Consider the following 12246-nt stretch of genomic DNA (forward strand, 5'->3'; position numbering starts at 1 on the left):
CAAGGCAGGCACAACCTTTCAGAGGAGACCTTCAACCAAACCCTCATCTACCCTCTACAGTAGACATCATGTAGTTCCACCTGATGATGAGTACAAGAATTCTCCAGGAGAATTCCTCCCTCAGTCAACAGCTGGGGAAACTGGTTAGCAAGACTTGATCTCATAGAATACAGGGAGAACTAGCCATTTGGATTCAGAACTGGCTCAAAGGTAGAAGACAGAGGGTGCTGGTGGAGGGTTGTTTTTCAGACTGGAGGCCTGTGACCAGTGCAGTGCCACAAGGATCGGTGCTGGGTTCTCTACTTTTTGTCATTTACATAAATGATTTGGATGTGAGCATAAGAGGTATAGTTAGTAAGTTTGCAGATGACACCAAAATTGGAGGTGTAGTGGACAGCGAAGAAGGTTACCTTTGATTACAACGGGATTTGATCAGATGGGCCAATGGGCTGAGAAGTGGCAAATGGAGTTTAATTCAGATAAATGTGAGGTGCTGCATTTTGGGAAAGCAAATCTTAGCAGGACTTATACACTTAATGGTAAGGTACACTTAATCCTAGGGAGTGTTGCTGAACAAAGAAACCTTGGAGTGCTGGCTCATGGCTCCTTGAAAGTGGAGTCGCAGGTAGATAAGATAGTGAAGAAGGTGTTTGGTATGCTTTCCTTTCTTGGTCAGAATATTGAGTACAGGATTTGGGAGGTCATATTGTGGCTGTACAGGATATTAGTTAGACCACTGTTGGATTATTGCATACAATTCTGGTCTCCTTCCTATTGGAAAGATCTTATGAAACTTGAAAGCGTTCAACAAAAGATTTACAAGGATGTTGCCATGGTTGGAGGATTTGAGCTATAGGGAGAGGCTGAACAGGCTGGGGCTGTTTTCCCTGGAGCATCAGAGGCTGGTGGGTGACCTTATAGAGGTTTACAAAATTATGAGGGGCATGGATAGGATAAATAGACAAAATCTTTTCCTCGAGGTGGGGGAGTCCAGAACTAGAGGGCATAGGTTTATGGTAAGAGGGGAAAGATATAAAAGAGACCTAAGGGGCAGTTTTTTTCCATGTGTACGGAATGAGCTGCCAGAGGAAGTGGTGGAGGCTGGTACAATTGCAACATTTAAGAGGCATTTGGATGGGTATATGAATAGGAAGGGTTTGGAGGGATATGGGCCGGGTGCTGGCAGGTGGGACTAGATTGGGTTGGGATATCTGGTTGGCATGGACGAGTTGGACCGAAGGTTCTGTTTCCGTGCTGTACATCTCTATGACTCTATAACAGCTGAAATAGATTCCCTGCCCATTCATCTCAGTGCTGTTTTTTGGGAGCTTGCTATGTAATTAGCTATTAAATATCACAACAATTACCATTACTCTTCCAAAGTATGTCATTGGTTGTTGACACTTCTGGATGTCCTAAGGCTGGTGAAGATGCCTCAAAAATAGTTTGTTTCTAATTTAACTCTTTATTCTAGTGGTGTATAGGTATTGTTTGAACAAGAGTTAAACTAGTATGGAAGTGAGTAACCAAATAGGAGGATTCTTTTTTGTGTAGTGTCCACTGGTACCATTTGAAGGGGCAAAGAGATGACTGGAACTCTGGCTACTGATGGACAAATACAATCCCCGATCAATCATTGGCTGAGGGGAAAGATAACGTGAAAAATCAGCATTTCTATTGCACCTTTCACTACTTCAAAGTGATTCAAAGTGTTCTCCAATCAATGAATATTTTAAAAGTGTAGTCATTGATAATATAGCAATCATAGCAGCCAAATTGAGCACAGCTAGTTCTCACAAACAGTAAGGAGATAAGCAGCCAATTGGTCTGTTTTTGATTAACAAACAGAGCTGGAGAAGCTCATCTGGTAGGGCAGAACCTGTAGAGAGGGAAATAATGTGAATGTTTCAAGTCCCTTGTGACTGTCGTCTTTAGAACACAGATCCAAATATCAAACTTGAAATTTAACTGTGTTTCTCTCTCTCCACAGAGGCTACTGAGTTTCACTAGCATTCAGTGTTTTTTATTTCAGTTTTACAGAACCAACGGTGTTTTGCTTCTATTTTAATTCTGATTTAGGTGGTAGTTTGATACAAGTCTCGAGCAGAACCCTGCTCTTCTCAAATTTACGTGCTTGAATTCATCTGAGAGGGTAGCTGGGGCATTTGTTTAACATTTCATTCAAACAACAGGGTGTGCAACAGTACAGCACTCCTGCAGACCTGGTACTGGGGAAAAGGTAAAGTCAGCAGGGGACCATAGTGCTGCAGTCTCACTATAGAGAGCTGACTGCTGTTGGGTTAACCTGAGTCACTATGCCTCAGGAGAGATTGAGAACGAGAGTCCTTCATGGTAACCTAAGCTGGTACAGAAATTGAACCACACTGTTGGCTTCACTCTGCATCGCAAAAGGTTTGAGTCACATGCAGACAGGGTGGTTAAGAAGGCATTTAGCACACTTGCCTTCATTGCTCAGACCTTTGAGGGTAGGAGTTGGGACATCATATTGAGGCTGTACAGGATTTTGATGAGGCCGCTTCTGGAACACTGTGTTCAGTTCTGGTCTCCCTGTTACAGGAAGGATATTATTAGGCTGGAGAGGGGTGAAGAAAAGATTTACCGGGGTTTTGCCAGGAATGGAGGTTGGAGTTATAAGAAGAGGTTGGTACTATTTTTGCTGTTACATAGGAGGTTGAGGGGTGACATCATCGATGTTTTGTTGCTGTGTCACCATAGTCTCTGCTCTCTCAGTAGAGAGAAGCAACTGGTGGTGATTTCATCTGAGGGCAACCAGCCCCCAGGCAAGGGAAGAGGTTGAGAAGGAAAGTCCTTCATGGTAATCTCAAACCAGTGATGGGAATTGAACCCACACTGCTCTGTAAACCAACAATCCAGCCAACTGAGCTAAATTGATTCCCATAGAAGTCTATAAAAGGGGTATAAATAAGGTGAATGACAGGGGTCTTATCCTTTGAGAGGGGGATTTCAAGACTGGAGTGCATATTTTTAAGGTGAGAAGAGAAAGATTTAAATTAGGAGGGGCTTTTTTTAAACATAGAGGTTCATGTGTGGAATAAACACCAGAGGAAGTGGTGTTAGTAGATACAGTTACAACATTTAAAAGATATTTAGGTACATGAACAAGAAATGTTTGGAAGGATACAGGCCAGGTGCAGGCTGGTGGGACTAGTTTAGTTTGGGATTGTGATTGGCATGGACTGGTTGGACTGCAGAGTCTGTTTCCATGCTGTATGACTCTATGACTGAGCAAACAGTTTTTATCTAAATTTTATTCTTGGAATTAAGACTTAAATCCACGTCCATTAACTAAAAGGGACCAGTGCTATCATTAAACCTCTAGATGGTGCTATAACTCAATTTGTTTTCACCAAACTCTTTTAACGATGGAGGAATCTGAACCGTCATCCGATATGACCCAGTGAGCCTCTCAGTTTAAGGGCAATTAGGAATGGGCAACAAATGTTGGCCTTGCCACTGACTCCTACATCCTTTGAAGGAGTAAAGAAAATAAACCCTAGCCCATTCTTGGCCAGTTCAATCATTCTGACCACACCACGATGATTTTGCAAACATTATGCCATACGTAAAGGAAAGGGCAATTAGCAGTCAAAATGGCCAGCTGCAAGGATAAGTTAGACTCAGACAAAAGTACTTCCAGGGATTAAAGGATTATGATCAACAAAAAAATTTAAAGGTGACTACTTTACTAAAGTTAGAGAACTTACTGAGAGATTAATGAAGAAAAAGTAGGCAATTGCATTGGTGTAATACAATGGCCATGGTAATGAGATGCTGATGGTTCTCATGATGTGACAGCAGTCACGTACAAGAGACAGAAGAAGGAATGGAATGGTCTGAGAGCTGGAGGGAGAACAGGATTATGTACAATAACAGAACTATAAGCATTTTTATTTATTCTAGAGTCAGGCAGCATCACTGTTTGGCTAAAGTGCGGACGACAGATGCAAGAGATTAGAGTTGAGAGTGTGGTGCTGGAAAAGCACAACAGATCAGGCAGCATCCGAGGAGCAGGAAAAATCGACGTTTTGGGCAAAAGCCCTTCATCAGGAATGATGAAGCATCACTGTATGCAAGAGAGAATAATAATAGACCACAAATTACCAGCAGAGTTGAGGACAGAGTATGTACAGAATAGAATCATAAGCACAAACCTCATGGCAACACAAGCCACAAACTAGTTCTGTTTGAAGTTAGAGTATTACACACTTGGAGAGAGTTATTGAACACAGCCTCAGACAAATAAACATGGATTCACAAGATATGACAGTGGTGTCACATGAGTAATTTGCAACAACTTCCATTCCTGTGTTCGAAGCTAAATTATTAGTTGTGTTGTAGATAAGAAAACAGCAAGATATTATTTAATAGCCACAGTATAAAAGGCCTTGTTATAGATTGCATTGCTGCTAATGTCCACCAGATTAAAGATAAGGGGGTTGTGCTGTGTAGAGCTCGTCCCTGTGTCTTTAAGAGCTTACTCATACTACATTTTCTTCAATTGCAAGAAAGCTCCACGCATCTTCTGAATTACTAACCCCTCGGAAATAATTTGAGGATCACAGGTTTGCAGATGAGGTTTTCTGAACAAATATTGACTACTCTAATTTTCAGAAAAAATGTTTAATAACAAAAAAGTCAGAACCTTGCAGAATCAGCAGTGAGCTGTCACAATGAGTGAATATCCGATGTGATCCCACTACCAGAAGCTATGAATTTGCCTGGGTGCCAGTTGCTAGTGGTGTTCTATAGAGATTGGGAGCATTGCTTTTGACCATCTTCAAAAAGAAGCAGGAGGTAGGGAATGGAGGAATGGTCCATAGCCTTTTGGATGTTACAATAATATGCGCATGGTTTTAGGACTGTGCAGGAGAGTAATTTATTTCTAACTAAATAGGGAAATGTTGGGAAATGAGTTGATTTCTGGCAAATGGCAAATAGTATTCAATCTGGGTAAAGGTATTGTTTCGTATTTGATACGAACGAAGTGCAAAATGTTAATATGGAACAGGACTGACAATGGTTGTGAGAGACCTTTCATGTATTAGTCCAGAAGGGTCTCGCTATTTTAGATGTCAGGAGGTTCATCTTCCTTCAGAGGGCATTGTCCTGTAGAACAAGTTACTGAATCCTGGTTTATCAATGACTTGTAAGTAAGCTGCAGCAATCTCTGAACCAGACCCTGGAGAGTCTCCAACAGGTCAATGGGCTGAGGAGTGGCAGATGGAGTTTAATTTAGATAAATGTGAGGTGTTGCATTTTGATAATACAGACAAGGACAGGACTTATACAATTAATGGTAAGACAACATTTCCCAAGAGAGATCCATGGGTTCAGGTACATAATTCTTTGGAATTTGTATCACAGGTAGACAGGGTGATTAAGAAGGTAAAAACAATGACTGCAGATGCTGGAAAGCAAATACTGGATTAGTGGTGCTGGAAGAGCACAGCAGTTCAGGCAGCATCCAACGAGCAGCGAAATCGACATGATTAAGAAGGCATTTAGTATGTTGCCTTCATTGGTCAGACCTTTGAGTATAGGAGTTGGGATGTCATGGTGAGGTTGTACAGGACATTGGTGAGGCCTCTTCTGGAATACTGTGTGCAGTTCTAGTCACCCAGTTATAGGAAGGATATTATTAAACTGGAGAGGGTTCAGAAAAGATTTACCAGGATTTTACTGGGAAGGTTTGAGATATAGGCTGGGATTTTTTGTTCACTGGAGCGTTAGAAGTTCAGGAGTGACCTAATTAAGTTTTATAAAAACTTAATTAGTCCCTCGATAGGTCACACTTTTTTGCAGCAGAGAAGTGTTTGACCCTGCATGTAGCTCGTTCTGGTGCCTGCCCTGTTATGATTACTCCTTGCTTCACAGAGGTTTATTGAAACAGGGAATCTATATCACAAGTAGCTGCTGAAGCTGAAATTTAAAAGAAAGATAACAGCTAGCAAGGTTGAATTTAGAGGACGTGTTGCTTCGATTAGAGGCCGAATTATTTTACCTAGTTAGGAAGACACAGCAGGCATTTAAAAATGTCAGATGAGACCCAGATGCAAATGTCCCATCCTATTTCCAACATTTTTACTGGCAAGGTTTGCAGGAGGAAAATTAAAATTTAGCAGAGCCTTTTCTTCTGCTGTTCTTGAACTGATTGAAGGTTTTTGTTGACTATGTGGTAACTATAGATGCCTTTCATCTTCTCCAGCACTGGTTCCCATTGCAGTAAAGTGGGAGATGACTGATCAAGGGTCAGAAATTAGACTGGACCCAGAAACATAAACCCTGCCCCTTGAAGAAGAATCTGCGAAGAGTCCTCACTGGGGGGAGCAGGGCTCCTTCTGCACTCACATTGAGCTGATATGTTGAGTCAATGTGATCCCCTGGATTTCCCACAGCTTTTGTGTCCTTTGTGGCCCAGGGTGCCAGTGTGATTCACATGGTCAATGGCGTTACAAACAACTGAAGCCACCATAATCAACATCCTGGGGTTACTGACCTGAAGCAGAACTGGTCCACATACACATACAGTGGCTACAAGAGTAGGTCAGGGACTGGCAATTCCACAGTGAGTAACTCACCCCTTGACTCCTCAAATCCTGTCCACCATTTACAAGGCCCAAGTCAGGAGTGTGATGGAATATTTTGCACTTGCCTGGATGGATGCAACTCCAACAACACTCAGTGAGTTTAATACCATCCAGGACAAACCAACCCCATTGGTTGGCACCGCATGCATCATATTCAACATCCACTCCCTTCACTAAGATGAACAGCAGGAGGAGCGTGTACAATCTAGAAGATGCACTGCAGAAACTCACCAAAGAAGCTCAGGCAGCACCTTCTAAACCCACAACTACTCCCATCCAGAAGGCCAGGGGTAGCAGGTACATGGCAAAACCATCACCTGTAAGTTCCTCTCCAAGCCACTCACTGGGTCAAAATCCTAGTATTTCCTCCAAAGGACAATATGGGTCTACCTACCTGCACTTTGGGTGCCTCTACACCATATAAACTGCAGTGGTTCAAGGAAACTCATCACCATCTTTACCAGAGCAATTAGGGATGGGCAGAAAATGCTGGTCTTTGCAGTGAAGTCAACATCCCATGGATGATATATTTTAAAAAAAGGTACAAAGTTGGTGGAACGGGGGAAAATACTTAGGTATTATCCCAATAAATCACAGAACAGTGAAATATTGTGGAGTCCTCATGCTTCCCAAACACCAGCAATGATCAAAATAATTGACAGGTGATCAGATTAACTATGGGGAAAATCCTTAAATATCCCAGAGCGTACAAATGGGAAGCAGGAGCCAGTCAGTGCCTTGGGGTTGTTCTGATTGTGGTCTCAGACCTGCTTTCATGTTGGCCCATGATATCCTTTCACTTCCTTGTCAAACATTAACCTATCTAACTTAGCCTTAAAGTGATCCAGCTTCCAATGCTCTCCAGAGTAGAAACTTGCACAGTCGAAAGTTGAAAAAAAACTCTCCTCTTTCAAATGGGAACCCTTTGGGGCAGCATGGTGGCTCAGTGGTTAGCACCGCTGCCTCACAGTGCCAGGGACCCGGGTTTGATTCCCACTCTGGGCAACTGTGTGGAGTTTGCACATTCTCTCCGTGTCTACATGGGTTTCCTCCAGGTGCTCTAGTTTCCTCCCACAATCCATAGCTGTGCAGGTTAGGTGAATTGGCCATGCTAAATTGCCTATAATGTTAGGTACATTAGGTAGAGGGAAATGGGTCTGGGTGGGTTACTCTTTGGAGGGTCGGTGTGGACTTATTGGGCCAAATAGACTGTTTCCACACTGTAGGAAATGTAGGCTAATCTTAAGTGTTAAACTGTGTCCCATAACTCTAGTCTCTCCCCTAAGGGGAAACACTAGCTCATCATTCGCCCTGTCAAGCCCCTCAGGGCTCAATAAGATTATCTCCCATTCTTCAAAAGTCCAATGGCCCAGCCTGTCCAATATTTCCTCCAAATATAATCAGTTCATCCCAAGATTCAGCTAAATGAACGTTCTCTGATCTACTTCTAATGTGACTATATTCGCTGCCTAATGACAAGACCAAAACTGTGTACAGTACTCCAGTTATGCTCTCACTAGCTCCTTGCCAAACTGGATCAAACCATCCCTGCTTTGATATTCAATTCCCCTTGCAATGAAGAACATTTCATTTGCCTTTCTAAGTGCTTGCTACACCTGCATAATAATATGATTCATGTCCAGATCAGCCAGAGCCCTCTGTACCTTAGATTTCTGAAGTTTCAAACCATCTCTATGCCCTCATATGCAGTCAATGACATGACTCAAGTCAGTCTGGGCTGAAGCACTAAGCAGACACTTTACTTATATTAAAAAAAAATTGGGCTTTAAAAAAACTAATGAAAAATTACATACTGTACCATTCAGTTTTCCCCATCCAGTGACCACGCATGTGTAATTGTCTGGTAGTTCTTCCCCCGCTGCAGGGAGACAGGTTAGCCTAATTTTGTCAGTGAAAACGACGGGCCAGGAGAGCTTTAATAAAGCTAAATCAAACCTACAAAGAATAATGTACAGCTCACCATCAAATAGTATTGTTTAAAGTCCTATCTTTATTGAAAATGAATATGGCAATAAACGTCGAGATTATAATTCACTGTACAAAGATTAGATACCTAATGACAAGAGTTATTAAAATGGAATATCTCTCGAGACAAAATCCCAAAGCAAGGTTTTATTGAGCATTACCCCAGGCATAAATCTTTACCACTTGGAGGGACAAGGACAGCAGGTTTATCAGAACACCATCACCTTCACTATTTCTCTGCCTATAGAATACTTCTACATTCTATGCCACCTTAGCTGCCAGTATCTTCTCATACTCTCTTATTTCCTTCTTTATTTCATCTCTGAACTTTCTATTTTCAGTCTGTTTCTCACTTGTATTATCAAACTGACATCTGTCATCTATTCTTTCTTGGCTTCATCTTACTGTGAGTGTGGTTTTTCTCTCCCTAGAGATGGTGAGGTAAGTGGCAAAAGAGGGGGAAATTACTGAGCGAGTTGCCTCTGGTAAGATACTCTCCCTCTTCTTGCCATCTCACTAATTGTGTTCTGAATGAAGAGGTCACTGGGTGACCCTTTTAATCCACCTCCAATTAAAGCTCTTGAGTGATTAATGAATGGTCACATGTTGGCCTCAGGCCACCACCTTCCCAATTACCCAGCTCCCCAATGGGTGAGGAAGTTGGCTAGCTTCCTAGGAAACCAGGATGACCTGCCTACTAGGTTAATGGGTGTGTCCTCCGAGTCTGGGGGTCTTTCAAAAGACTGAAGGGGTGTTGGCAAGGAGTTGACCTCTGAAAGCCATCTAATAAGCCTGCCTGGACAAACAAAACCAGAACTCTCTGGATAGTGCAAAAGACAGAGGCCATGAATTTTTAAATAAAATTGAAAAATCACAGCCTGAAACTCTTTTACAATCCAGGGAGCTCCGGTTCTGTTTGTCCAAGTCTCTTCTCTTTGTATGAATGTATTTTGATTGTTCTCCTGATCATAAAAAGACCATATGAGACTAAAGAGCTTAGGAGGATAGCAAATTTCCTCTTGGATCTTTGGTGTTAGATTCTGTTGTAACATTCACATCAACCAGCCAGAGTGGTCTTAGCTACTGTTTGCACTTCCCTTGAAACTAATGTATGGTGAAGATAATATGTGGATCTGCCTGCTCCAAAGTCACAATGAGCTACCTATTTGTTGGGCCCGTGGATAGATCCTCATTAGACTGACTCTGACAAATGTAAGGACCATGTCATCTTATTTTTCTGGATCTTTAATTATGGACTGAAGTGAGAAGCTGCTGGTTCCAGCAGTAGTTGAAATGTAGTTTGCAGATGAGCTGGAGCCAAAAGATTGTGTGCAAATGAAGACTTGGTTGGCAATAGTTGCTTGATGTGTGGATCAGTGATTAGTTATTGGTGACAAATAGCTCCAGCCTGCCCTCACAGCATGGAGCTATGAGCAAGATAAGGAGACGCCATCAGATCTTCACCAGCCTCAGAGCTCTCTCTGTTCTCTGCAGTAAAAACTACTTAAATCTGAAGTTTCCCTTAGCTGTGACTTCTAACTAATAAGTCAGAGACTTTTAGAAGTGTGAACCAGTCATTCCATGCCTCCTGTAAACTAGTGAAAACATCCAGAGAAGGAAGACTGTGAAGGAGTGTGCTGACCAGCGTAGGGAATATCTCAGCAACTCTGCAAACAGGAACTATTAAACTGTCTTGCCAGTCTTTCCCACTGTCCATAATATGTGTGTGATTGTATGTGTGCACGCGTGTGTATGTGTCATGTGTGTGTGTGAGTGTACAAGTATGTGTGTACAAACATGTTCCTGTGTATGAGTAAGTGGTAGTTTATAAAGGATTAGAATTTTAATTAATAGTTATATAACAATGATTCATAGTTGGTTACTGATAACTATAATCTAATTAATGGTAATAAATGATAATTTTTATTAAGTACAGAATCCTTGTCCATGCTTTCTGCTAACCTATGTCTAAAAGAACAGCTAAATTGGGGAATTCTGCATATTTTAAAAACCTTTCATTTTTGTGATACTCGAAGGATAGCGGGGCTTGATTTTCAGTGTGCTATCCCAGAAGGGGTAACCCAAAGGCCTTTGCAATGACACTGAGGATTGAGATGCCTCAGTCGTTGTTGTAATCCTATCGATCACCTTTCTTCTCATACAGGGTGAAAACTGTTTGCCATCGTACACATCCTGTAGGATACAATCTCCTCTCCAACAGAGGAAATGGAGCATCCTGACCAAAGGTAACCTGATCATAGTTCACTCTACCTTTCCAATGAAGTAACCAGTCAATGAGAAATACGTGCCTTCAATTTTATGACTGTGTAAACATGGGAGTGTGGTAGGTGAAGTTGTTTTCCTGGTGGATTTGGAGCAAGTACGTTATTGTACGTAGAGCTTGTTCAACTACTAGAGAGGAGGTAATGATGATTGAGATAAGAAGATGGCAGTCATACAGCCAAGGGGCTCAACTGACTGAGGGAGGGAGAAAGGTATCAGCCCTATTAGATCAAATGGAGCATACAGAGCAGAAGTTGGACTGTAGAAGGAAAGCCAAAGCCCGATAGAATAGGTGAAGCACGATTGCGGGAGATCAAGCGCTCTATGGAAAGGTGAAAAGTGAAGTCCTGAGTCAAGGGTAACAAATGAAAGGTCAAGGATGACCGAAAATAGGTGACAGATAGGATGGAACTGTGCAGCAGTTAGAGTCAGAGAGTCTGACAGCACAGAGGCAGGCCCTTCGACCCAAACTGGCCCATGCCGACCAAAATGTCCATCCACACTAATCCAATTTCTCTGCACGGCCCATATCCTTCTAAACATTTCCTATCCATGTATTTGTCCAAATGCCTTTTAAATATTGTTAATGTACCCACCTCAACCACTTCTGCTGGCAGCTTATTCCATATGCATACTGCCCTCTGTATAAAAAAGTTGCCTCTCAGGTTCCCTTTTTATTCTTTCCCTCTAACCTTAAACTGATGCCCTGAAGTCCTCGATTCCCCAATCCTGGGAAAAAGACTGAGTGCATTCACCCTTTCTATGCCTCCCATGATCTTATACACTTCTATAAGGTGTCCCCTCAGTCTCCTACATTCTAAAGAAAGAAGTCTTAGCTTGTCCAAACTCCCCCTACAACTCAGTCCCTTGATTCCTGCCAATATTCCTTGTAAATGTCTTCTGCACTCTTTCCTATAGCAAGGTGACCTATATCATGTCAGGGAAAAAGTCAGTGGGTTGAGGGTTTTCGAGAGAAGAAGATCAAAGTTCATTCAGGGAGAGTGCAAAGTGGTGGTTTCCAGTTCCTGAGGTCCAGTTTAAAGGTCGAGATAGAAATGACAGCAATTATGGTTTATGAAGGCTCCTGAGACGAGTCAGTTGATGCTCCTGGCTTTAAATGCCTGTCCAGATGCCTTTTAAAGATACTGTCTCAACCTTTAACCTCATAAGACAATGGTAGGGTCCCCCAAGCCATGTGGCATGTTATACTCCATGTTCATGAGGATGTAGTTCACGAGCTGCTGTGTAATTGTGCATGGCCAACCATCCAGCCTACAAGAAGAAAGCTGCAAACTTCCTGACCTGCTACCAGAAAATTCTGGCCGTCGTTTCAAGCTTTTGAAACAAA

The 12246-nt window shown here is 42.2% G+C and overlaps 1 protein-coding gene across 1 annotated transcript in view; it reads right to left on the minus strand.

The window, feature by feature from the left end:
- LOC140487171 (proproteinase E-like) overlaps positions 1–12246 on the minus strand; it is a 147519-nt gene that overhangs the window by 23185 nt on the left and 112088 nt on the right. The window contains exon 7 of the mRNA XM_072586808.1: positions 8449–8585. Within this exon, the coding sequence (XP_072442909.1) occupies positions 8449–8585 (137 nt within the window). The remainder of the gene's footprint in view (positions 1–8448; positions 8586–12246) is intronic.

Source organism: Chiloscyllium punctatum, chromosome 16 (assembly GCF_047496795.1).
Source record: "Chiloscyllium punctatum isolate Juve2018m chromosome 16, sChiPun1.3, whole genome shotgun sequence".
NCBI lineage: Eukaryota > Metazoa > Chordata > Chondrichthyes > Orectolobiformes > Hemiscylliidae > Chiloscyllium > Chiloscyllium punctatum.